The 27,359-nt window shown below is 45.3% G+C and overlaps 1 protein-coding gene across 1 annotated transcript in view; it reads left to right on the top strand.

The window, feature by feature from the left end:
- The window catches only part of GPC1 (glypican 1), a 156,345-nt gene that overhangs the window by 82,133 nt on the left and 46,853 nt on the right, over positions 1–27,359 (top strand). The window contains exon 2 of the mRNA XM_036767540.1: positions 6,981–7,139. Coding sequence (XP_036623435.1) covers positions 6,981–7,139 — 159 coding nt within the window. The remainder of the gene's footprint in view (positions 1–6,980; positions 7,140–27,359) is intronic.

Here is a 27,359-nt window from a genome sequence, read left to right as displayed (position 1 = left end):
AGGGCGTTTCTTCAGTGAGAGTTCCCTATACTAATCAAACCAAAAGTCCAGTCAAGAAAGAAAGAAAGAAATCTAAATGGAGAATGTGTTAAAATGGTACAGCCTCCGACAGCGCATATTTCACTCATTAGCCCACAGGGATGTTTGCTTTGCTTTTACAGACCATCTGTCTGGGAAGATATTTTCCTGCTTTAGGGTTGGAATCCCAGTGAGCTGTAAAAGAAGGACTGAGTTTAGTCTCTTCCCCCAAAGCTAATGAATGGCTCACTCCAGCTCTGTGGCCACAGGGTGAGGAATTAAGGATCTGAAACTTCCAAGGATGTTGAGAAGCTGGCCACACAAGCCAGGGTGCCCCTCGTCTTCCTGGCTTGGTGTGTTATCAGTCATAGAATCACAGACTAGAGCCAGAAGGGACCTCAAAGGCCATCCAGCCCAGCCCCCACTTTACAGATGGGGAAACTGAGACACAGAGGGGTTACATGGCTCTAGGTCAAATCCTGTAACCCTTACTGCCTGTGAGACCTTGGGGCAGTCTCTCCCTATCTCTAAGGCTGAGCTCATCTGTAAAAGAAGGGGGTTGACTCAACAATCCAGGTCTAAGTCAATGATCCTGTGAACTGTCATTTTACAGATAAATAAACTGAGTCTGTGACAGGGTAAAGCTTTACCCAGCCTTCTACAGGAAGTTATACTCTGGTTTGGAAATGGTGCTCTCAAAATATGGCGTGTAAAACTGCACAAAGTGTTCTAGACATGGTCTGGCCAGTGCAGAGTGAATTAGAATGATCCCTTCCTGTGGTCTGGACTCTTGGACCTTGAGACCACCAAATCACTGTATCAACACGATCGTCTTGTGGTCCACTAGAAACCAGGTCTTTTTTACAGAGACTGCTGTTAAGCTAGTCTTTCTGTATCCTGCTTCTTCCATCCTGTACTTGTGGGAATGGTTTTCTTAATCTAAGTACAGGATATTAGCAGTTTTTATGTTTAGGAAAAATTTCATACCTTAGATCTTTTCCTTTGGAAGCTATTTGTTTGGGTTTGGGGTTTGGGGTTTTTGTTTGTTTGTTTGTTTGTCTAATTAGGCAGAGATAGCCTCCCTCCCCACCCCACCCCCCAGGTCCCAGAGGGCTGTTATTTGTTTAAATGAATATTGATTCATTTGTAAATTGTCTTCTGTTTATGCAAATATTGGATTTCCCTGTATGTCCCTTTGGGTCTTCTTGTTTGTTTGGGCTTTTGTGGTTGTTACTGTTTTTAATCTCCAACTCCAAAAGAATGACAAACTCAACCAGCCTTTCCCTGTCCCACCTCCCTGGCTCTGCACCTCGGGTCCCTCACCCCTAGAATTTCTGCCTGCCTGTGTGATGCCATGTAGGGAGTGGGGGGAGGTCGGGAGGAGAAGCCGGACACTGAGCTGAATAACCACAGACAAGGCACTTCATCTTTCTGAGACTCAGTTTCCTAACCTGCAAAGTGAGGGTCATGATGCTTATGTTACTGTGAAGGAAAATATTTTCAAAAATTTGTACCTGTGGGAGCGTTCATTGTGCTCACCAAACAGTGGATCCACAAGGGTTTATTAGGCATTGTGGAGATGACAGCACCCTCATTCTTCACTCCTAGGCCCCAGCCAGAAGTTCTCTGGCCTCCTCTTGGCACTCATTTTGGTGCCTTCTCCTTGGAATCATGGTTAAAGGCATGTGTGTCTTCTTCTCCAAGCCATGTGAGAACAGGAGATGTGTCCCACTTATTCATCTCTGTATGTCCCCACCAACACCCAAGCCTGGGTGCCCCAGTGCTCAGTGATCGTTTCAATGAATGAATGAACGATTCTGAATTGGTCAGTATCCCACTGAGTCTTCACAACAAACCCGGTCCGGTAGACAGTGTGTGTTTTCTTCTCCCCATTTCACAGGTAAGGGGATTTGGGAGTCCAGAGAGATGAAAAGCCCATGATCACACAAAGCCTCAGATTCCCAAGCCAGGAAGGACCTGTTGTACTATACCACAGGCTGGGGCGTTGAGGGATTTCTTTTGCCTTCTACTTTTCATCCAGATGTTCAGCCCACTGTTGGTCATGGCCAAGGTCCTGATTATCTGTGGTCACTTCAGATCCCGAGGCTCTAGTGTGAACTTGTTAACGTCTTGTCCTGGCCAGGCCCCAGATAGGGACATGCTTGCAGCCAGCACCATCAGGAACCCTAGTTCTTCTCACCGTAGCAATGCCCTATCCCATGCCAAAGCTCTGACAAGCACCACTTCATTTCTCTGGGCCTCAGTCTTCTCATCCATAAAATGACTCAGTTGGACTGGGTTGTCCCTAAAGCCTCTTCTGCTCTAATCCTATGACTCTGTGGTCCTTGATATAGATAGAATCACATAGGATTGTAGATTTTAAAGCTGGAGAGATCTTAGGTACCTTCTAAGTCTACCTCCTTCCTTTTACAGGTGAGGAAACTGAGGCCAGGGAGGTCATAGAATCATAGATCTAGAGCCAGAAGGAACCTTAGAGGTTTTCTAGTATTATCTGTGTTGAAATCTTACTCTTCTCCCTCCCCCTTTCTCTCTCCCCCCTCCCCCTTCTCTCTGTTCCTCCCCCTTTTCCTTCCCCTTTCCCCTCTTTTATCACTCCCCTCTTTCTTCCTCCCTCCTCCTCTACCATACTTCTTTGCTGTGGTCTCAGAGTTGTCCCCAGGAAGCATCTTTCAGGATGAATGTGTCTTTTGGGGCTTCCCCTCCATCAGGGCTGCTCCGTGGGGCCAGTGGACTTAACAGGATCAGAATAGCCTCCCCCAGCTGCCAATCTTCTGTTTCTCTTTACGTTTTCATCATGTTTTTACTATTAAAATCACTACCATTCCTCTATTCAGAGCTGCTTCTGCCAAGTTATGGCCTGAAATGCCTCTTTATGGCCCTGTTCTAAGGGAACGAGAGTTAATGATGGAAATAGTGACTAAGCCTCCACGCTGGGCCCACTCATTACATGTCCCCCGGCTGACCACCGCCTTTTTCTTGGTACTACTTGACAACTGGGACTGCTGGGGACCAGGGAAGTGAATCTCCGCTGCGGTTTGGACCTTTGGGTTTGGATGCTGGTGGTCCCTGGGATGGCCAGCTCTATAATTAGCCTGCCCATCACTTAGGTGGTTCCTTTGCCCAGGGTATAAATAAGATACACGTGGCAGGCCAGTCATCACCGGTCCCTCAGTGAGCAGCTGCTGTCCAGCAGCATGGGTGAGTGGGGAGAAGAGCCAGAGATAAGGACGGGGCCTGGGCAGGCTCATCCCTGACTCTGACCCTGGTAGGGGGCTCGATGCCTCTCAGGCCCGAGCTTAGGCACCCCCTCACAGTTTTCTTGGGGCAGGAATAATACCTAGTCTTTTTTTTTCCTTAAAAATTTTTATTGCATTAAATGATGGATTCAAATTAATTTTTCATATCTGCACTATTAAGTGTACAAGTAAAACATCTAAAGAGACAGCATGAGAACTAGATTTAAAATCAGGAAATCTGGGCTCCCAAGCCCCTTCTGCTGCTATCTGTGTGACCTTGCAACTCAGAGGCCTGGGGTTCGAATCCCACTTACTACCCGTATGACTGTGGACAAGTTACTTTACCTCCGTGGGCCTCAGTTTCCTCAACTGTCAAATGAGAGAGTTAGAACAGATGATCTGTGAAGCCCCTTCTAGCTCCTGGATTAGAGAAGACTCTGAATGCCAGGCTGAGTTTGAATTCTTGCCCATAGGCAGCATCAAATTGTAGATAATTATGGTGGTTATAGACAACATGGAAGGTTTTTGAGCAGGGAGATCCCCAGTGTCTCTAGTCTCCACTCTCCAATCTGTCCTTCACTGAGCAGCCAAAATTGCCTCCCGAGACGGTCCATAACAATTCATTAATGCTTATACTGTGTTAAGGCCCAAGAAACTAAGGTGAAGACGTAGTCGCCACGCTTACAGAGCTCATATTCAAAGCGGAGAGAGAGCATGTCAATGACTGTGTCCAGCCTATAACACAGTGAAAAAGGCAGGTAACCTGAGAGCCCAGGATTCTTCAGTCTCTTTATGTCACACACTTCTTGAGCTGTTTGGTGGAGTCTGAGCCTCCCAGCTCAGAAAAATGTTTTTAAATGCATAAAATGAAATATGTAAATTTACAAAGGAAATTAATTACTTAGAAGTACAATTATCAAACTATTTTTCAAAACAAATTCACAGACCCCAAGTTAATAATCTTTGCCTTAGAGGAAAAGCATTAGAAGGAGCAGAGGGAGAGCAGGTTTAGTGAATAAAATTAAATTGACCATATGTATAGTCTGTAACTTAGGTTATAGACTGGAGGCAAGGAGGCCAGTTAGAGGGATGAATGTAGCAGTCCAAGGTGGGTTGATGAAGACCTGATGAGTGGCAACAACGTGAGGGCCAAGAAGGGAGTTTATGTGAGTGGCTTCAACAAGAGCGGCCGATCAATGGGAAAGAAAGCAGGAAGAAGGAGAAATTGACTTTGAGGCTTTGTACTTGGGTGCTCAGAAAGATGGTGGCATCATAAACAAAAAGAGAAAATTTGGAGAAGAAGCAAGGGACTTTGTTCCTTTGTTCCATTGTCCAGATTTTCAATTGGATGTGCTGTATCAAATGAAAATCAAAGCCCAGCAGTCCATTGGACATGCAGGTCTGACATTCAGGGATGAGATTAGGGCTGTAAAATCTGGAAAATGGGGGATTGGAATCCATGGCCTCCAAAATCCTTTCCAGCTCCAACTTTTATGACCCTGTGTTCTTCAGATGTGAGAGTCATCTGCATAGAGGTGATAATTGAACCCATGGGAGACAATGAAATCACTGGGAGAGTGAATGTGAAGGAAGAGGGCTGGGACGAAGCCTTCCCTCCCCACAGGGCCAAGTCCCTATAGGGAGCTCATTGGCTCTAACCCCTCCCTGATGATGTCATTCATCCCTGGCCCACTAGGGCTGGCAAGTCTTGGGCCCATGTTTCATGTCACCCTTGGGGGAAGCATCAAGGAAGAAGGTATCTCATGGCTGAGTAGGGTGGTCAGCCCCCTAGAGAGCTAAAGAGCCCTCTGGAGCTCACCTTCTTCACTGCTTGGAAGGGTCCATAGCAGCAGTCGCTGCAGCAGCTGCCTGGGGGTTTCTGTCGCCTTTCCAGCTGGAGCACCTCAGGCCTTCCAGTACAGCCATCCTCTGCCTGGCCAAGGCGAGTGACATTCATATTGAAGGACCAGGACAAAGAGCTTTAATTCCCTCTTATAACAGGAGCACCCTGTCCTGGTCTGAGATGCCCATATATGTGCACTCTAACTCCTGCCTCAAGTGTCATGAGTCCAGAAAATGTAGTTTTCAAGGAAAAAATCTGAGAAATGTCACAATCTAACAACGTGAACTGGTGGAAAGACTGGTATTAAGCAGCCCTTCCTTCCAGTGTCAATGCTTCAGGATTTAAGGATCATGGAGTTTGGAGCTCAACTAATCCAATCCCCAAATTTTACATTTGAGGAAACTGAGTCCCAAAGAAGTAGTGATTTTCAAAAAATAAAATAAAATTAACCCCCCCAAAAAAAGTAGTGATTTTCCAAAGGTAGGACCAGTGCTTGGATTCAATCCCAAGTCTGCTGTCTCCAAGTCTAGCATGCTTACTTCTTACCTGGATTTAATTTCTCCAGCCTCAGTTTCTCTATGTACAAAATAAAGGTCTTAGGCCAGAGGATCTCAAAGGTCCCAACATCTAGAATTTTATCTATTTCTGTCAAGCCATGGTAACCTGTCAAATGGGCCTCCCCCACATTTTGGATGTTCCGGACCAAAGAACCAGGACCCAGTATCTAAGATGAAAAGCCCTTGTTCCTTGGACAGGTTTGAGACACAGTGCCGCATCCTCACCCACCACCTCTCCCTGTTCTGAACTCTGTGTGCACCATTGTCTTCCTTTTCTCTTTGTTCTTGAGGCAATCACAAGACTCGGGGTGGGAGGGGAATTTACTCAACATGAATGGATGTATGATGAAAGTTGGGATTTGGGTCTTAACAGTTGTTAGTATTCTAGACCAAATTAAAACGTTGGGGTACCCATGCCCCCTACTTACCTCTCTATTTGGTGGTCAAAGGTCTCTTCAATCAGGTCTCTTAATACCTTGCTAGTCTTCTTGTACATTATTCTTAATTCATTCTGTGCTTCAACCATAGTGACCTGCTTGTTTCCCACTCATGACCTTCCTCCATGTCCTGTCCCTATACCTTCTTTGCACTGGCTGTCCCCCCATGCCTAGAACACATTATCTCCTTAGCTCCAACACTCGACCTCCGTGGTTTCCTTCAGTCTCAGTTCAAGTACCACCTTCTAGGATCTTAGGATTAGATTAGAATCTTGCAGCTCTAGAAGGGGCCTTAGAGGCCATCGAACCCACCTTCTCATTTTGCTGATGAGGAAACTGAGGCCCGAAGGACCTTCTCTGATCCCCAAGCTCCTAGTGCCTCCTTCCCAAAGCTACTTTGCAGTCATTGTGTATACTTACACAGGTGTGTATTGTGTCTGCCATTAGAATATAAACTCGTGGAGGCCAGGGCCTATGTTGTCTTTGTACTTACCACAGTGCCTGGCACATAGTAGGCACATATAAATGTTTGTGGATTGGTTGACTCTTTTGATCACCTTTGAGGCATCATATCCCAGGTACTTGTATTATCCCCCAGCTGCCTCTTCCACCCTCCTACATCTCTTGGCTCTCCTGTGGGAGTCAGACTCTGAGGGTCTGGCCTTCAAAGTCAGCTCCTCCCTTCCAGAGTGTTCCCTCCCTGCAGCCCTGCTCCCCTTTGGGGTGGGGCCACCCCACCCCAATCAGTCCTGTGCAGATCCTTGTTGATGAGCGGTCAGAGAATTGTCCACAGACTCTCTCAGCCACTGCCCCCTGGGCTCTCCAACCATTCAGCTGCGCTGCTCACCTCTGTTTTCCTTCTTTCCAGGTGAGCACCTGAGGATCTGCCCACAGGGCTACACCTGCTGCACCAGTGAGATGGAGGAGAACTTTGCCAACCGGAGTCGCAGCGAGTTGGAGGGGGCCCTCAGGGAGACAAGCCGATCAATGCAGGTGATGCTAAGTACTCAGCTCCGTAACTTTGATGGTAAGTGACTGCAGCTAACACACCTTTGGGGAGCCCAAGCCCCTGATCCCCAGACTACAGAACCCAGCATCAGGCTCCTTCTGGGGACCCCATAGAGTTGGGCACGCACAGAACACTGGAGGTTGGTTGGTACAAAGATTACTGGATGGTTTCCCATTCTGAAATGCATCATACAAAAGAATAAATAGTGGAATCTAACCTAATGGAATCTTCCATCCATTGATAGAAGATCTAATGAGGGGATTTCAGACTCTGTAACAGTTAGAGAGAGGGAATGACAAGGGGCCAGTAGGTAACACTCTGCCTCCAAGTAAAATTGACCCTGGTTTAGTGACAGGTCGTGGTAAGTGGTATTTCCCTGATTGTTGTGAAGAGAGTGTGATACTGCAGACAGAGCATTAGACCCAGATTCAAATCCCTCTTCTGCCATTTCCCTGGGCGACCTGAGCAAGTCTGGGCCTCAGTTTCCTCATCTGTAAATGAAGGAATTAGATCAGATGGGCTCTGAGTCCCTTCCAACTCTAGATCCTGGAATCCTAAGAAGTTGCTCCAGCCCCAGCTCTGCCTTTCTCCTCGGTAGCAGTTACATGGAGACGATAACGTGGACCCATTTTATCATCAAAATGTTTCACGTGGCGATCGCAGCATGGCGAGAGTTGTCCTGTTAGGATGTGTTGATCAAAACAACAGAGGGTGATACAAAGCTACTATGAATTCAGCAAGGCTTTTAACTGAATTTATGTTTTATTAATCATAGCAGCATCTACATATGTTTGATAAATAGGAATCCATGTGTGGGTGAGACATTCTTTATTCATCCTTGGACGTTTACTTATTTATTATACTGAGTCATTTAATGAGATAGCTGGGGCTGTTTGGCAGCTTTCAGAAATTAGACGTCTGAATCTTGGGGGCCCCCTGCAAATAGCTCATCCCTTCTTCTGTCCCCTTCAGACCCCTCCCCCCCAGGATCTGCATCTCACAGGTTGAGGGCTGCCATGTTAGGGCTTTCAGAGGAACCTTGCACGCTTCCAAGGAAAGATCACAGAACTTGGAGCTGCAGGACCCAAGTTCAAAACCCAGGTCATTTTGGTTCCCTGGTTTGTAGTTTCTTCTTCTATAAATGAGGGGGTTGGGTTAGATGGCCCCTGAAGTCCTTCCAGTCTTGGATCAATAGTCCTCTATATAATAGAGATTGGACTCAGTGGCTTCTGAGTTCCCTGATCTCTGATCCTATGAACTTAAGCTCTCTGGGCCTCAGTTTCCTCCACTGTAAGATTGTTGGATTCGATGGCCTTTGAGGTCCTTTCCAGTTGGAAATCGATTATCCTATACTCTGGGAGTAGGATAGATCTCTAGTCTGGGAGGTTCTGCAGTGTTCTAGGGTTTGATGTCCTCATAGCCTGACAGCACAGTGTTTTCAGTCAATAAGCATTAAGCATCCACTGTGTGCCAGGCACTGTTACATACAGTGGGATGACAAATTTGATTGGTCTTGTGTGAAGGCAGAGAAAGAGTAAACTACTCTCTTGGGTCGTGTGGGAGACAAATGTGTGGGGCCAGGAGAGACTCACTGAAAAACAAAAGCAAACCATGGGATCTTGATCTGAGCACTGAGGCAGCTCCTTCTCCATGGCCTCATTTCATGTTCTCTCTGAGAGATGGATTGCCTTTCTGCAGACACGCCCTGGGTGGAGCCCTTTGCACAAAGGAGGTAGCCTTGCCCAGCTGCCCACAGGGATGGAGCTGAAGACAGAAACTGGCCTTTGATCTGTTCCCAGGAGCTTGAGGCCAGGAGAAATGGGCCAGGGAGCTGTCAGATTCAGCTTTGGGCTCTGGGTGGAAATGAATGGTGACAGATGGGGGCCTCGGGATGTACAGGGCTGGTGCTCACCTGGAACTGTTCCTGTACTTAATGCATTCTTTAGCTCAGGGCCACCTCTCTCCCTGTGGAGGTAGGAGCTAGGAGAGTGTAGAGGGTCCTGCTGAATTCCTCATTGCTTTGTCTGGGGACTGGGGCAGGGCAGAGCCGCTGGCAGTAAAACAGATGAAATTTAATGATCTCATTGGTCATCTGGACTCGAAGTCCTTTCTAGTGACAATGCTCCAATAAGCAGCATCAGTACAAGGAGATCGGAGTTGAAAAGGTAAGGTTTGCCACCTGTGTCACAAAGGGAGAAACCAAGACACGGTGTGCCTCAAACACTTGCCTGGGGGTCACACAGTGAGCCGTGGACAGGTTCTCTTTCCAGCAGCGCTGCTTACTTCCTTTAGCCAGAATTATCCTGTCAGAAACAAATGAGAGCAGTTTCTCCGGAAAACGTTTGAGTAGTGTGTCTTCATTTGTAGTTTTGTGGAAACCCAATGGTGGAAGCAATCTGGTGATACTAGAAACACAGGAAAAGGCTCAGTGTTTAGTCAGGGGACCTGAATTCAAATCCTAGCACTGCCACTTATCCCATCTGTGGCCTTAGACAAGTAGCTTCCACTCTGGGCCTCAGTTTCCTTGTCTGTAAAAATGGGGGGGTGGTCTCTGAGGTCTCTTCCAGCTGTAGATTCATGAATCTGCAATCCCATTTAACCTCTGTGGGCTTCAGCTTTCTTCTCTGTAAAGTAAGGGGGCTGGGTTAGGTGATATCTAAGGGCCATCTAGCCCCAGATCTTTTCAAATATCCTTATAACCATCCTGAGCCTTTCTTGTAGCCATCACGTCCCATCTCTCCCAGGACGCCTGCTACCTAAATCCACGCTGATCTCTGAATAGCCACACATCTTATTTTCTACACTACTTTTTTTTGTAGAACCATATTTAGCATTTCACTATATCATGGTGTCTTTTTTGCCTCTAATTGTTTCACGCACATCCATCTATAAGACAATAAATGTTAATAATAGCAACAGATTCATTCTGCCTAAAGTTCTGCAAAATGCTCTACAAAACATTATTCCATCTGATCCTCGCAGCAACTCTGGGAGGTAGGAGCTATTATTATCTTCATTTTATAGATGAGAAAACTGGGACCAATAGTTAAGTGACTTACCCAAGGTCACATAGCTAGGAAGCATCCAAGGCTGGATTTGAACTCCATTCTTCCTGATTCTAGGTCCAGAGATCTCAGGTAAGTCATTTAACATCTCTGGGCCTCAGTTTCCCCACTGATAAAATGAGAGGGTTGGACTAGGCCACTTCCAAGGTCCCTTCCAGCTCTAAATATATGGTCTGTGATCTCATGGCCGGATCATCTTTAAAGTGCCTTCTAACAATGTGCTCTGATGGCTTTAGAAGCAGCAGCAGTGGTTGGAGCATGGAGTCTGACTCCAGATTAATTATTAATTTTCCTAAAACACTGCTTTTTGTCACTACTTGGCTACCCTGGACCTAGAGCTGGAGTTCTTCCAGTGTTTTTGCCATTGGATCCCTTTGGCAGTCTGGTGAAGCCTATACATCCTTTCTCGGAGATTTTTTAAATGCATAAAATACATAGGCTTTCTTGTAATATTGAAATGTAGTTATCAAAAAATTGTTTTTAAACAAGTTCATGGACCTTATCTTAAGAAACTCTAACTGAAGAGGAGCCAAGACAGCCAAGTAAAGGTAGTTTCCAGACCTCTCAACCCACAGGTGGTAAGGGGAATGGGACAATGGGTCAAGAGAATATTACAAGGGTCCTTTTGCTGGCACCAGGGGCAGGACTCTCTTGCATTGGCTATACTTGGATCTGGTCCCAGTCCTGGGTCTTAGTTGCGGTGTGAGGAGGAGCACTAGCACACCAGAGCTTGTGGCCATAGGGAAGCAGGGATTCAGGTCACAGTTTCAGGGTTGAGAAGAGTGCTTGTGGTCACTCACAAACCAGTACACAGTATAAAAGAGTAGTAAACACCCCTCTCCCTAGATCATACTACCTTGGGAGAGCTGAAAACTTACGGGTCCCCAGAATTAACTCTGAAAGCAACTGCACAAAAAACTTGAAGGTTGGGACAGTGCCCTCTCCACTTGGGAAGCAGAACCCCACTTTAGCATATAGTTGAAAATTAAATGATAAATGAGCAAATAACGGAAAAAAATTCTGGTCATACAAAGGTGACAAGGAAGATCAAAACACACACTCAGAAGCAGACAACAAAGTCAAAATTTCTGTATCCAAAGCCCATCAAAGAAAAATATGAATTGGTTTCAGGCCATGGATGAACTCAAAAAGAGTTTTAAAAATCAAGTAAGAGAGGTAGAGGAAAAATTGGGAAGATAAATGAGAGTGATGCAAGAAAATCATAAAAAGATAGTCAACAGCTTGGTAAAGGAGGCACAAAAAAAATACTGAAGAAAATAACACTTTAAAAAACAGAATAGGCCAAATGGCAAAAGAGAGACAAAAATCCAGTGAAAGGAATACCTTGAAAAGCAGAATTGGCCAAATCAAAAAAGATATACAAAATTTCACTTAAGACAACTCCTTAAAAAAGAATTGGCCGAATAGAAAAGGAGGTACAAAAGCTCACTGAAGAAAATAATTCCTTAAAAATTAGAATTGGGCAAGTGGAAGCTAATAACTTTATGAGACTTCAAAAAACAAACAAAATCAAAAGAATGAAAAATAGAAGAAAATGAAATATCTCACTGGCAAAACAACTGACCTAGAAAATAGATCCAGGAGAGATAATTTAATTATTATTGAACTACCTGAAAGTCATGATGAAAAAAAACAGCTAGACAACATCATTTTAAAAATTATCAAGGAAAACTGCCCTGATATTCTAGAACCAGAGGTTAAAATAAAAATTGAAAGAATCCACCAATCACCTCCTGAAAGAGATCCCAAAATGAAAACTCCCAGAAATATTATAGCCAAATTCCAGGCCTCCCAGATCAAGGAGAAAATGCTGCAAGCAGCCAAAAAGAAACAGTTTAATATTGTGGAGCCACAGTCAGAATGATAAAAGATTTAGCAGTTTCTACATTAAAGAATCAGACAGCTTGCAATATAATATTTCTGAGGGCAAAAAAGCTAGGATTCCAATCAAAAATCACCTACCCAGCAAAACAGGAAGAAATAAAATAGAGGCCTTTTAAGGATTCATTAGGAAATGAAATAGAGGACTTTTAAGCATTCCAGAACTGAATATAAAATTCGACTTTCAAATACAAGATGCAAAAGAAGCATAAAAAGGTAAACAGTAAAGAGAAATCATAAGGGATCCAATACGGTTAAACTGTTTATATTCCTACATGGGAAAATGATTCCTAAAAAAATAATTCCTAAAAACTTTCTTATTGGGGCAGTTAGAAGGCGTATACATAGACAAAAAGCAGAGTTATGAGTTGAATGTGATGGTCTAAAATTTTTAAATTAAATTAAGGAATGAGAAAGCAGGATGCATTGGGAGAAGAGGAAAGGGAGAGGGAGAATGGGATAAATTACCTGACATAAAAGAGACGTGAAAGAGATTTTACAGTGGAAGGGAAAATGGGAGAAGCAGGGAGCACGTGAACCTTACTCTCATCAGAATTGGCTCAAAGAGAGAATAATGTACACACTCATGTGGGTGTAGAAATCTATCTTACCATACAAGAAAGCAGGAAAAGAAGGGAATAAGAGAAAGGGGCAGAGCTGATAGAAGGGAGGGCAATTTGGGGGAGGTAAAAGTCAGAAGCAAAACACTTTTGAGAATGGACAGAGTAAAAGGAGAGAGAAAGACTAGGATAGACAGGGGAAATGGGATGGCTAGAAATACATAGTAATCATTACTGTGAAAAAAAATTTTTATAGTGAGTTTCTCTGATAAAGACTTCATTTCTCTCACATATAGAAAATGGAGTCAAATTTATAGAAATAAGAGCCATTTCTCAATTGATAAATGGTCAATGGATGTTTTCAGACAAGGTAATCAAAGCTATCTAGTCATATGAAAAAAAGTTCTAAATCATTATTGATAAGAGAAATGCAAATTAAAACAACTCTGAGCTACTGCCTATCAAATTGGCTAATATGACAGAAAAGGAAACTGATAAATGTTGGAGAGGATGTGGGAAAATTAAAACACTAACATACTATTGGTGAAGTTGTATACTGATTCAACCTTTCTGGACAGCAATTTGGAACTATGCCCAAAGTGCTATAAAATCACATGCACCCTTTGACCAAGCAATACTACTACTAGGTCTGTATCCCAAAGAGATAAAAAAGGAAAAGGAAAAGGATCTATGTGTACAAAAATATTTATAGCAGCTTTTTTTAGTGGTAGCAAAGAATTGGAAATTGAGATGTCCATAAATGGGGGAATGGCTGAACAAATTGTTGTATGTGACTGTGATGGAATACTATTGTGCTTTAAAAAATGACGAGCAGGATGCTATCAGAAAAACATGGAAAGACAGTGATGTGAACTGATACAAAGTGAAATGAGCAGAACCAGGAGAGCATTGTATGTAGTAACAGCAATATTGTATGATGATGTACTATGAATAACTTAGCTATTCTCAGCCATACAATGATCCAAGACAATTCTGTAGAATTTACAATGAAAGATGCTGTCCATCTCCAGAGAATGAACTGGGACAGCCTGAATGAAGATCAAAGAAACTTTTTCTTTATTTTTCTTGGGTTTTTTTCCTGCTATGCCAATCTAACTCCCTAGAGATTCAAAGAAAAAAAATGTAATTGGGAAATGTTTGCAAAATAAATAAAAATACAATACACCATTAAAAGAAAAAAAAGAACCTCTAACCTAGAAGAAAAAATCAGACACCATAGTTTGGTATTCAAAGCCTTGTACATTAAGTCCCAACTTTACCTTTCCAGCCTTACCTCCCACTACACCTTCCCATGCTATCCTTGAATATTTCTTGTACTTTTTGGACCTTTTGTCCACCTAGAATGCCCGGCCTTCTTTGTATAGTCCTATTCCTCATTCAAAACCCTGCTCAAATCCTTCCTCTTTCATGGAGTCTTCCTGACTACACCCCATAATGATCTCGATTTCTTGTAATCTTCTTTAACCTTTTCTTTAATGAAAAGATATGGCACCTTCTAAATGGGAACATTAGAGAGTATACATATTTCCAAACACCACATGGTACCTTTACAAAAATAGACTAGAATATGCTAGAACGCGGAAATCTGTTGTTTGGCCATGACTGGGATTGTGAAATCTTTTGTCTTAAGTAACATTTCATGAGTGTACTTCTTTTCTCCCCACTAAACTACACTGTAAACTCCTCAGGGACCTTGTCATCCCAGTCTCTCTCACAACACCTAACACATGTGTGATGCAGCAATAAGATGACCTGATTGACAATGCTCCCTGCAGCCAGAATAGAAAGTTGTCTATCCGCTCGGGAGCCTCTCATCACTAGGGCCCCAGTGGTGCTAATTGGCCAGGCCCTTTTCAGCCCATGGCTAGCTAATTAGCCAGTCTATGCTGGTCCCTGGGTAGGAGGTCAGCATTACTGTCTCTTTTTCTTTGATGATGAAACTTGGGTGCAAGTGTTCTCTTCCCTGTCACAGAAGGGTGATCTGAAGCCAAGGAGGCTTGGACCCTAGGAGATGAAGGTGGTCAGAGAAGGTAGATTTGAAGAGATGGTTTTCCTAAGTCCAGTGCTCAGCCCCACCTCTCATATGTTCCGCACTCCCTCAGGTTCCCAGCCTTCTTCTGGGCTTTTATGTTAGACATTCATCAAGACCTTTTGAGAACAGCTTTCCCAGTATCATCACAATATGCTAATCAGCCCAGTCACACACATGACATCTTTGTGCATCCCAGAACCTCATACAAAGCAGGGACAATTTCACTTCCTCAATTTGCTCCATGTCTATTGTAGATTAGAAATTAGATTGTAAATTAGAGTGCATTGGAGACCTTGGCCCCAGGTTCAGTGTTTAGCTTCTCAGGGTCCTAATCCTCTGCCATCCTCTGCTAGACCTTCACATCCAGGACCTTGCAAGTAATAGTTTGCATTTATATGGTGACTTTAAGGTTTGCAAAGCACTTTGCATACATTATCCCATTTGATCTCACACTACCCTGTGGAATCCATGCCATTATTATCCCTATTATACAGAGAAGTCTTGCTGAGAAGCTAGCCAATGACTAAGGCAGGATTTAATTCAAGTCTTCCTCATTTCAAGCTCTACCACTTTGGTGCCTCAGTTGTCACAGATGTCCTCCAAACATGCTTATCAGCCCAGGAGCCTACCTAACATCCATATGTGTCCTGGAACTTTAAACATAGAGGATACATCTTACCTTCCTTAGGTTTTAATCAAATCAGTCGATAAGTGTTTACTATATACCAGGCATTCTCTCTCCCTCTCTCCCCCTTCTCCTCTCCTCTGTCCTTCTCTCTCCCGGGCTGTAATGCACGCTTTTCCTCTTCCTCCTTAGGTGAATTGTCCGGCAAAATCCCCTTTACCTAACCCCTCCGTTGGCTCTTGGATGGCGCTGGGCTCCTCCAGTGTTTAGGCTGCCTCATCTTTGCTGAAAGCGTCTGGCAGGGATGGGCTTGGATTGTGGTATACACACACTGTGAGGCTCTGCGTTAGACCCTGGAGCTGCAGAGACAAACCCTGCCCCCAGGAAGCAGGGATATGGGCCATGGTGCTCAGTGGCAAAAATGGCCAGGCCAGGTGGTGCAATGGAAAAAGCCCCGACTCTGGAGTAAGAGGCCTTGGGTTCAAATTCTACCTCTGACTCTATGTTACCTTGGGCACATCTTTTAACTAACCCTGGGCCTGTGTCCCCTCTGTAAAATGAGAGGGGATGGATTAGAGAGTTTCTCCTTCCAGCTCTCCATCTGGGATCATGCTAGGACTACAGTCCCCCGGCATCAGGCGTGGGTGGAGTCTTAATCAGCACCCCTGAGGGAACTAGTGAGGGGTTTAGAGGCAATTGGGACCCGGCTTCATTTGGAGTCTCACTTCCCTTCCTTTAGTCATTTAACCTGCGGATTGTTACTGAGCCCCCATACGTGACTCACCTCTTAATGCCCAGGGGCACTAGCGGAGGCGAAAGGAGTCCTACCAGCGTTTCCTCCTCCCCACCCCCACCCCACAGCCACATATTTCCTTTTTGGTCTCTTTCCCCCAAGGCCTCTTTGCTGGCTGGCAACTAATCCTTGTTTTCAGTTGTTAATGGTAGATCAAAAGGCTCCGCTTCCCAGGGTTGGCCTTGCTAGGGGCCTCTCCTAGACCCAAAATGTCTAGGGAAACAAACCGGGAAAATCCATGGAGAGGAGGGAAGGAAGCTCTATCCTTTTGACCCGGGAGTCCCAGGAATTTATAGTGGTCAGTCCTGGATCCTGGGAGGCAGCAGGACAGATGAGACCGGAAGGTGGCCTAGAGTCGGGACTAGACAGAGACGCTTGACTTGGGAGGGGCAGACGATCCGGGAGCGTCCCAGCTGTGGCTAAGGAGAGGAAGTCTGGACAGGTGGTTAGAGCATTAAAGAATTTTGGCTACAGGTGACGTGACGTGCAAGTATTTAGCGTCAAGAGGAATCTATCTGGGGAGTGGGGGAGGGGAGGGTCTCTGCAGTCAGGCGCATGAGCTAGTTTTGTGTAGAGACATGGTGTCCCCAAAGTCCTAGTGAAGCTGTAAGCTTTAATAGCTAATACTCCTACACTGAGACATTGGGGAGGCACCGTATCTAAGGGGATGTGTGTTGTATCACCCTATGGAATATAAGTCCCTTGAGGGTAAGGGCTGTTTCACTTTTGTGTTTATGTCTTCAGACCCTAGCCCAGCCCCTGGCACACAGTAGGAATTTAATGAATTTTGTTGAGCCTTTGCTTGCTTGATTCTGCCAGTAGGCAAGTAGCCAAAATGAAAGCAAAGAAGTAATAACCATCAGGACAGCCGGACGTGGGCACACCTCCTCCAGCACTGGAGGTTCATGGACAGAGACTCATGGGGTCATAGATTTAGAGTCAGTCTGACTCCCTCATTTTATCTGTGTGGCAACTGGAGCTCAGAGAGGTGGTTGACTTGCCTAGGGCCGAACAGCTGGTAATAACAAGTATGATAATATCCAGCATTTATACCATGGATGCCAACTGCCGGCAGGTTACCCGAAGGGCCCTAGTAATAGCAGCACCACTCCCCCCACCCCCACCAGCACCAGATGGATGACCCTGCTTCCATCCTAGCCTCAGAATCCACCATCCAAGGGAGCAACTCTGCTGCCAAAGCAATCCTGTACACAAAAAAAGTTAGCCCCAGAGCCTAAGGTCCATAGGCCCGAGTGCTGCCAAACAGGAGGACCGTGGAGGCGGGAAGCCAGGCCTGCCATTAGAGCAGGTCAAGGTCAGGATTTGCCCTGATTCACCATGGACCCCTGATTTTGTTTGAAGCAGACAGACAATTAATTCTTTTTTGGTCTAAACAAGGCCAGTCCATGAGAAGGCTCAAGTAGGAAGCCAGAGGTCCCCACCAACTGCCCATTTCATTGCAAAGTATTTCAATAGGGCCATAAATATGTTTTATGGCCTGACAGTGGGTCAGAATCCCAGGAAATGGAATTAAATGCCTTGGTGGGGGGGTGGGGAGGGGAGGGGGAGCCTTAGAATGACTTGGGAAATAGGCGTTGACCTTCCAACTGTCAGCCCTGGTAAATGCACCCACAGTCCTATTTTTCTGCCAGTCCTGCTGAGGACTTTTTGCTTCTCTATGGGGATGGGAGGGAGGGGCCATTCCTATTGCTTAAGTGTATACTCTGCCTTTCATCCTGAATTATTTAAGTCATTTACATTAGAAGCTGAGGAGCTGCAGTGGTAATTATAAAGGTATTAGGAACCTGACAATTATCTTTAATTATGTGAGGCTGCGCTGGTGATGAACAAGACCAGCTATATCTGAATGGTGTGTTTTTCTCCTTCCCGCTTCTAAAAAACAAAACCAGAAAGGGAAAAAAAGCCATCCGGAAAGTTTAATCTGGCCGGAGTGCTCTCGGTTGGAAACTGGTGTGTTTTTTAACAAAAGAACATCCAGACAGAATCTCGGCTTAGCCATAATGGAAGCCAGCCACCGTTCTCTAAATAACAGGGAGCCTTTTTAATTCATTCTAACATCAGGAGCTGCGTTGATGTCGCTTTCAATCTCAAGAGCTTGTTATGCTGTAGATGGCTCTAACAACCATTTAAAAACACATCCTTCAAGTTTGGAGGTGAAATACCATCATCTGACAAAATGGATACAGATTTTCTGCAGTGGAAGGAATTAGGTGTAATTCTACCAAGTCTGCAAATACACACAAAACCTTAAGGATAGATGGAAGATCAGCTCAGTGTCTGGCAGAGATTGACTGGTATCACTGGGAGGGGGAGGAAAGGACTGCCCACCTCCCTTCACCTCCCCCTCCTTAGAGAAGGACCCTTAGACTTTGTCACTGGCAAGGATATATCTGGAAGCATATAGGCTGATCTGTCCAACAGATCTTTGAATAAGAGATTCAGAACTGGAGGGAGCATTTGAGACCACCACCCACTTTGCAGATGAGTAAACTAAGGCACAGAGGAGTTAAGTGATTAGTCCAAAGTCACACAACTGAAAAATATCCAAGGAGGGATTTGAACCTATGTCTTCCTGACTCTAAGGCCAGCATGTCATCCACTATATCATGCAGCTTCTCAATGATTAGTGTCATAAATCTTGAGCTTGAAGGGGCCTCAGAGGTCCTCTAGTCCAATGCCTTCATTTTGAATGCAAGAAAATTGATGTCCAAAGGAAGTTCAATAACTTGCCCAAAGTCACCCAGATAGGAAGCCTCAGAGGCAGGATTTGAACAAAAGTCCCCTGACTCCAAAGTCCGTGCTCCTATCTTGGGGTTACAAGCAGAGGAGCCAGGGCCAGTCCTATGAGGTGGTCAGGGTACAAAATGGCAAAAAAAAAAAAAAAGGTCATCTTTCACTTGTCCCATGAAATAAAACAGCCTCCCCAGAATGGAGTTATTTTGGTGCTAATATCCTGTGGGGTGTAACTTCTTCAATGAATTCCCTCCTTATTCCATGCTCCTGGAGAAGACAGTCTTGCTACAAGCCATTTCCAGTAGGTACTTCTATTTAGAAAACAGTCATGGTTGGTTACCTTTGTCCAAAATCTGGAGTAAAATAGAGCAAAACATAAGAATTGGACACGAGTGCCAATTTATACCAAAGTGGAAGCTTATACTAAGGTAGAATTACTCATGTCAAAAAAAAAAAAAAAAAGAAAATTCAGAGCCACTTTTTTCTACTACCACTGACTTTTTCTGCTTGGCCCCAGAAGGCAGAACTAGGAAAAATGGGTATATTTCAACTCCATATAAGGAAACACTTTCCGAGAAGGCCTATCCAATGGTAGAAAGGACAGCTTCAGGAAGTGCCAAGTTGCATCCCTGGAGGTTTTCAAGCACAGTCTGCATGACCACTTAAAGGTGCTGGAGAAGGGATTTCTGCTCATGGAAGGATGACTAAGGCCTGACCTAAAATGTCTCTATGATTTTATGCTGTAGGAATTTAGAAAAGGGGAAAATCAGTGTGGAACTGGAATTGTGGAGGGAAATTTCATGAAAGACATGAGCCTTGAGTCAGGCTTGGAAAGACCACTAGACTTTGTAGAACCCAGTAGGATTTGGTGTGAGGGGAGACACAGAATTGGGAATGACAGTTATCCCTAGACTCGGGGGACCTGGGCTTATGTTCCGGCTTCACACGTTTTCAGTGTGGGTTTAGCCAAATTGCTTCACCTCTGGGTCTCAGTTTCCTTTTCTGTAAAATTGGAGGGTGGTGCTAGATGGCCACTAAGGTTTCTCCCAGCTCTAAAATCTAGGGTCCTGTGATCCCAGGCCACGACTGGAGCTTTCCACACCTATAAATCAGGGCCCTCTACACCCAAAACATTGTCTAAGGGCCTTCCTCCTGGCAGGCTTCTGACACACTCCCAGAAACAGCCCTGTCCTGTGTACTTGGGAAGCGACTAGAGGCATCTGCAGGACGCCCATCAGGCAGGAGCGTGTTCTTAAGCAGGCCAGACTCTAAATTAGAAACAGCCTGGGCACAGAGCCTGGATGCTCTGGGAGCCGAGGGGAACTTTGGGAGTGACTGCTGCCAGGGAGAGGACCAGGCGGCTCCTTGGGGAGACTCATTAAGAAAAAAGAGCCACTTGGAGACTTGGTGTTGGTATAGAGGTGACAGAAGGGGCAGAAGTTCAGTCGACAGGGAGGAATTGAAAATCCAGCTTTGAACTTGTCAACAGACAAATCATTCAATCGTTCAGTTCCTCGGCTTTTCCATCCAGGAAATGAAAAACTGGCAGCTAACGTCTGAAACCAGAATAGCTCTATGACTGCCTGTGATAGGGATAGGTGATTTGAACCCTAGTTATTGCTGGGGGTGGGGCAGAGGGGAGGGAGGAAATTTCTTCTCTGACCTAGAAAGAACTGACCCCATAGCACAGAGAATCATCAATTGTTTCTTTTTATGGAATCGTAGACTATCAGCGATCAGAGGCACCTCAGTGTCACTCTGTCAATGAATGGGCATTTATTAAGCACCTACTATGTATCAGGCACTTTTTGAGGTGCTAGGGATACAAAACATAAAAATTAAGAAACTGCTAGGTAGTGTGGGAGATGGAGTGCTGGATCTGTCCAGATAGTGAGCTCAAAGCCAGCCACAGACACTCACTAGCTGACTTACTGGGTACTGGTCCTCTAAGGATGGATGGATGGATGGATGGATGGATGGATGGATGGATGGATCCATAGGCAGACAGACAGTCCCTGCCCTCAGGGAGCTTATATTTTACTAGGGGAATACCACATGTACGTGTATACAAAATGAATATATAAATAGGGATAGAGAAGGGATTTCTGATGTCTTTTGTCTTCCCAGATGAAGAAACTCCTTCTGCCCATGCAGGCAGGCCCCTTTTCTGAAATGTATAATCTGAATTGCTCCAAGCAATAAGGTTAAGTGACTTATCCAGGGTCACACAGTGGGAAGGTGTCAGAGATAAGACTTGAACTTACTCCCTATCTGCTGCTTCTCAAATATGTAAACAAAAGATAATTTGTAACAAAATATAAGCTTGTGAGTAGGGATTGTTTCATTCTCTGTGTTTGTATCCTCCTCCTCCCCCCTTGCCTCCTTTTCTTCTTCTTCCTCCTTGTCTTCCTCCTCCATTCTAGAAGGGCCAGTCTCCTCCTTGCCACCCTCCCCATTATCCGTACCCCACACACACACCAGACATCACTCTCATTCTCTTCCAGGAAGCCTTCCCTATGCACACCAGCCCAAAGAGAGCTCTCCTTCCTCAGAACTCCCATCACTTTCCATTCTGTGTAGCCCAAGTCTACACCGGATCCTACACTGTCCTCTACAGCTGCCTGATTGTGTCACCTGTGGGATCATCATCCAGCTAGACTGTGAGCTCCCCAAAGGGCAGGGCTGTTTGTCCTCCTCCTCCTCCTGTTTCTGCAGACCTGGCCACATTCCCCATGCTCACTGCATAATGGTAGATTTGTCCCAAGTTATATTCCTAAAGCAGAGATCTGGCCGTGCTCCTCCCCAGCTCAATAGCCGTCAGTGGGTCCCTGTTGCCTCCAGGATCAGTTACAAATTCTTCTGTTGTACGTTTCTCACCCTTCTAATGTGCCTTTCACACAGCATGGCAGTCCAGACAGACTGGCTCATGGAATTCCCCTTCCCTCCTCCATACCTTTGTCTATCTGACCTTCCCCACCTTCACCTTTTGGAGTCCCTGGTATACGTCGGAGCTCAGGCCAAATGACTCTTCTGATCCCACCAGCCACTGGTGCCTCCCTCCAAAAATTACCTTGTATATATATTTTTATATACTTATATGTATACGCATCCCCCTCACTAGCGTGTAAGCTCCTTGAGGAGGGCAGTTTCCATTTTATTTTGGTATCTCTAGCACCTAAGAGACAGCATAGTGTAGTGGAAAGAGAGCCAACCAAAGACCAGGGTTCAAGTCCTTCCTCTGAGACATATTGGCTATGTGACCCTGTCTGTTCTCTGGAAAACTCCCTGTGACTATATGTTGCAGAGAAGGTAAGGATCTGCATTGGTGAAGGGAATGTCCTCGTCCCAGAGACCCCATACCAACAAAATCACAGGTTTGGTCCCTGTCTCTACCTTTGGACAACATAAAACCCAATTCCTGGGAAACAGTAGGTGCTTAATAAATGTTTGATGATTGACTGATTGAGGTAAGCTGAATCCTTACCCATTTGACCCTCAGGACTTCAATGAACCTCCCAAGAAGCACCAAATAAAGAACTTGGGTTCAAATCCTGTGACTCTGGGCCAGTTGTTCCACTTACCTGAGACTCAGGATCCTCATCGATAATGGCCTCTGAAGGCCCTTCTACTTCTAGGTTTGTAAAATACAGGCTTTTCCATCCTCCCTCTCCTCCTCCCATCCATTCATTCATTTATTCATGTATGTATTCCGTCATGCCATGGTTCATTCAACAAACACTTATTAAGCATTTATTATATTAAAAAGCCCTGTGCTAGGAACAAAGGAGAGAGACAGACACCACCTGCCTTAAAAACAAAAAAAGACCTTACAAGTTAATCAGGGAAACAAGGCACCCAAAATCAAACATGGTAAAGGCTATGACTGAGGAAATCAGGAAAGGCTTCTTGGAGGAGGTTATCCCATCATAGAGCCATGATAGAAGGGACTATGATCCCGTCTCTGGGCCTCAGCTCCCTCCAGCGTGAGCGGACATTCTCTGAGGTCCTGTCCAGCCCTTGATCAGTGCTGATACAATCCCAAACCTCTAAATCCTGGACTTAGGCCTGTGGGCAGAGCGGAGTGGAGGACCTGCCCAGGTGGGCACCATGTGTGGAGTGCACAGGCCCCACCCTCAGCCAGCCCTGATGAAACAAATGCAGGGTGTGGCGCAGATGCTGTTGGCAGTCAGAGCTTTGAAAGCTCCAATGATTAATTTTTCCCATAAGGCCCAAGGGACTCCAATTCGAGGCCCTCGTTAGATTGACTCCTCCAGCTGGGCCATGAGTTCTCAAGGACCACTCTTTGAGGCTGCCCCAGCGTCTGCAGGACAGCCAGTTGGGTGATCATCTGGCGAGGGTGTGGTCAAGTCAGCCCTGGGGTCTGTCTGTGCTCTAGAGTTGGAAGATACCTTTGAGATCGTCATCACCTCCTTCACTTTACAGATGAGGAGACGGAAGCTCAGGTTGCCCGGGAAACAAGTAACATAACCAGAATTTGGACCTCCTGAATTCCAAATCCAATGTTCTTTCCATCATATCCCAGAAGGAACCAGGAGCCTTTAGTATGGACAAAGAGAGATGATCATTGAGAAGCAACATGCAGTAGTCGATAGAAAACTGATCAAAGAGTCAGAAAGACTTGAATTCAAATCCCATCTCAAATTCTTACAAGGTAACCTTTATCTGTAAAATGGGAGGGTTGGACTCAGTGGCCTCCGAGGTGCCTTCCCGAGCTACATCTAGCATCCCGTGAAGTATATAAAAGGCTATCGTTGGGAAGAAGGATTAGGCTAATTCTGTTTGGTCCCACAGGGCAGAGCTGGTTGCCAGTTGCAGAAAGGCAACCCTAGACTTGTTAGAAGCAGAAAAAAAGTCCCCCCCAATTAGAGCTGCCCAAAGCAGAACCACCTGTTTCTCGAGGTGGTGAGTGGGCTCTTCCCAGTGAAGGCTTTTAAGCAAAGGCTGGATAACGACCATCAGGGACCAACTCCAAGCTTCCTTCCTGCTCTGAAATTCTGTGATTCTAGGGGAGGGCTTGAATCAGTTTTTTAAAAAGCAGCTGTTAAGAGATTGAAAGATACTGGTGTTCATCACCAACGCCAGTGAAATGCAGGTTGGTAGAACAATTATAAAGGTTCAGAAAATCAGTACCTAAGTGCAGGAGACCCAGATCACTATTAATTCATGTGAAAAGAGTTGGGGGGTTCTTTGAGCATAAACTCATTATGCGTCTGTGGTGTTGTATAGCTGCTGAGATGCTCGAGTCTGTGGCTATGTAAATAGAAGTGTAGAGTCCAAGAGAGGAGGCAATGATTTCTGCTGCCCCTGCCCAGGTCAGACCCGATCGGATCACCTTGTTTTAAGGGAGATATTGACAAACTGGAGCACCTCCAAGTGAAAGCCAGAAACTTATGGAATGAAATGGTTGGGAGTCACTGTCCTATATAAGTGACTTGCCCAGAGTCACAGAGCTTATAATACACTTTGGGAAACTGAGGCAGACAGAGATTAAGTAACTTGCCCAGGGTCACACAGCTAGTAAATGCCTGAGGTGGTATTTGAACTCCAAGATCAGATCATTCTCCAACAAACAGGTCATTTGCCTGTATCCAACTCTTTCATCTCTCATTGGTTCCCCCTCCCATTCTGTGTGTGTGTGTGTGTGCGCGCGCGCGCCCCCGTGTCCCAGTGATCTGAGCTCCTGGTGTCATTGATATAAAGTCTCCAGTACTTCTCTCTGTAAGTGTCCTCTTAATGACTGGATTGTCAGAATAAGCCTTTCAATCTTAAGAATGAATTTCCTGAAGACCCAGGCGGTAACTCAGAGACATTGTGATAACAAGCCCCACCAAGTGGCTCACCTCCTGACATGGGTTTCAGAAATAGATTAAATGCCTTGTGGAATGATGGCTCTGGGCAGATGGGGGGTGAGGGGGGGGGAGCTCACGGGGCCATCTGCTCCAGCGACCACAAGGGTTCTTCCAGGACCAGGAGGACAAACAAGGGATCCTCAGTTCTTGAGACTCGCCTCGGCAGAAAATCACCCCAGTATCATAGACCCTTAGAGTTGAGAGGGATGGAGAAGTCATCCAGCCTCCCATTCAGCATTAGAATCCCCTCTTCAGCATCTCTGACAGTTTATCCAGCCTCCGCAAGGCACTTTGGGAAGTAGACACACCCTCCAAGCCTCAGGGGGAAGACACGCAAACACACTCATGCATGAAAACACTCTAAGGGCACTTACTTATGCATACAAATCCATATTGGTTGAGAGTGAATGCAGAATAGAGGTGGGTTCAAAGCTGTAACTAGGGTGGGGCAACTGGGGATTTCAGAGATTTAGAGGGCACAAATGTTTAACACATGCACTCCTTCAGATGTGTGGAAACCTCTATACTTACTTATCCCTCCTCCCACACAACCGGATGTGTCTTAATTACTTCTTGCATTATTTTCACATCATGAATTATAAATTTGAAGACATGTTTCATGCTGCTTATTTGGGCATTGATTTATGCTGCTTGCCCCAGGGATATCTCCTGCTGCTTTGCCCCAGAAACATGGAGGTAGGGGCTCAGAGCTGTAACTCAGGAATAATGAGCTACAATTGCTCATTAAGTCTCTGAGAGGGAGCAGTCTTGGGTTAATCATGGAAGACGTCCATGAAGATCATAAAATCACGGATTCAAAGCCAGGAAGGAGCTTAGAGACCAAGTCCAGCCCCTTCTTTTTACAAATGGGGAAATTGAGGTCGAGAGAGTTAGAGACACACCTGAGTTCCCATGGCTAATAAGTGACTGAGGCATGAGCCCTCAGATTGCCGGGAGACCAACCCATGGCCAGGCCCATTGGAGGTTTTCCTCTTCTTTCTCAGATTTTACTAGTCAGTATCCCAAAACTGTTTGGTTTTTTTTGGGGAGGGGCATGGTATGCTTATTCTGTAATTCGGTAAGCACCTATTAAGTACCTGCTGAGTCAGGTAATGTGCTAGGCCCTGCATCTATTAAATACCTGCTGTGTGTCAGGTACTGTGCTAGGCCCTGAATCTATTAAACACCTGCTGTGTGTCAGGTCCTGTGCTAGCCACTAGGATACAGAGAGAGAAATGAAGCAATTCCAGTCCTTGGGGCCTCTTCCTGGACATCTCCAGCCATACCCTCTACACTCCAACAGGCCATTATCTCTACTTCCTCCCCTCTTGAGAATAAGACTCCAACCCTAAGACCACCCAGGCCTGTGACAGGCGGGCTTTGGCTTTATTTATTTGGTTCCATCCAAGTGTGACCTTGTTAAAAAGGCAGACTAAAAAGCAGTGCAGCAGAATCCGTAGAGGGTCAGTCTTGGACTAGGGAAGAGCTGGGTTCAAGTCCTCCCCTGATGATCTGGCTGAGGGCTCTGGGAAACTTATTTAAGCTCCCAGTGCTCCATGAGGCTGATGCCACCCACTGTTGGCAGAGAAAGCTTCCTCCCTGAGAGTTTCCCTATTGTATTGGACTCACAAGTGTTGACCAGAAAATCAAGTGCTTCCTGTAAACACTGACCCCGGGGATCAGTGGGAGGGGCCTGACTTGGAATCAGAAAGAGATTACAGTGGGCTGGAGATATGGACACCATGCCGGTGACACATGCACACATACACATCACGTATGGAGGGTTTAACCATGTGTCTGGACCGTGCTCATCACTGAGGCCAAAAAGAGAAAAGTGAACCAGCCCCTGCCCTCAAGGAGCTTAGATTCTAGAGAGATGGATGGATGGATGGATAGATGATAAATAGATTGATAGATGAAGTTGGGTAGATAGATGGATCTTAGATAGATGAAGGTAAATAGATAAATGGATCTTAGATAGATGAAGATGGATAGATAGATGGATATTAGATAGATGATGGACAGACAAACAGATAGGTGATTGACGGGTAGACAGGGAGTTGATAGATAGATAGTAGACAAAGCCCTAAAGCTGGTGTGGTTATTTTCTCTTTCATTCTGCACATCTGTACATGTATCTGGGGCAGGCATAGCTGGTGCCCAATGAGCTGAGCCCTGAATCAAAGCCGGTCACTTTGCTTTGCATTTGGGAAATTGATCAATGCTTTTAATGCCCCTCCCCCCAAACAAAATGTGTCATTCTCGACCTAGAACACCATAGTCTGCAAAATCACAGTTTAGGGTGACTCAGAGCAATAGTCACATGTTGGGCTATAGTGGCCTCTAGCACAGTCCTAAGGCAGCCGGGTGGTGCAATAGACAATGATGGAAGTAGAGTCAGGAAGACGTGAGATACACTTAGTCCCTGCGTGACTCTGGGCAATCAATAACCCCTCTTGGCTTTAGCTTCTTCATCTTTAAAATGGAGGACCAAGAAAGATAGAAATGGAAGGTTCTTTGACAGTCCTAAAGCTCTATATAATTGTTAGTTGTTACTATTTTAAATATTATGTCCTACGTGCAAGGAAGAGGCATACAGGCCTCTGGGATTCCTTC

This window comes from Trichosurus vulpecula, chromosome 7 (genome assembly GCF_011100635.1).
Source record: "Trichosurus vulpecula isolate mTriVul1 chromosome 7, mTriVul1.pri, whole genome shotgun sequence".
Classification (NCBI taxonomy): Eukaryota; Metazoa; Chordata; class Mammalia; order Diprotodontia; family Phalangeridae; genus Trichosurus; species Trichosurus vulpecula.
The sequence above is the reverse complement of the archived record's forward strand: the minus strand, read 5'-3'. Positions and strand labels throughout refer to the sequence as shown.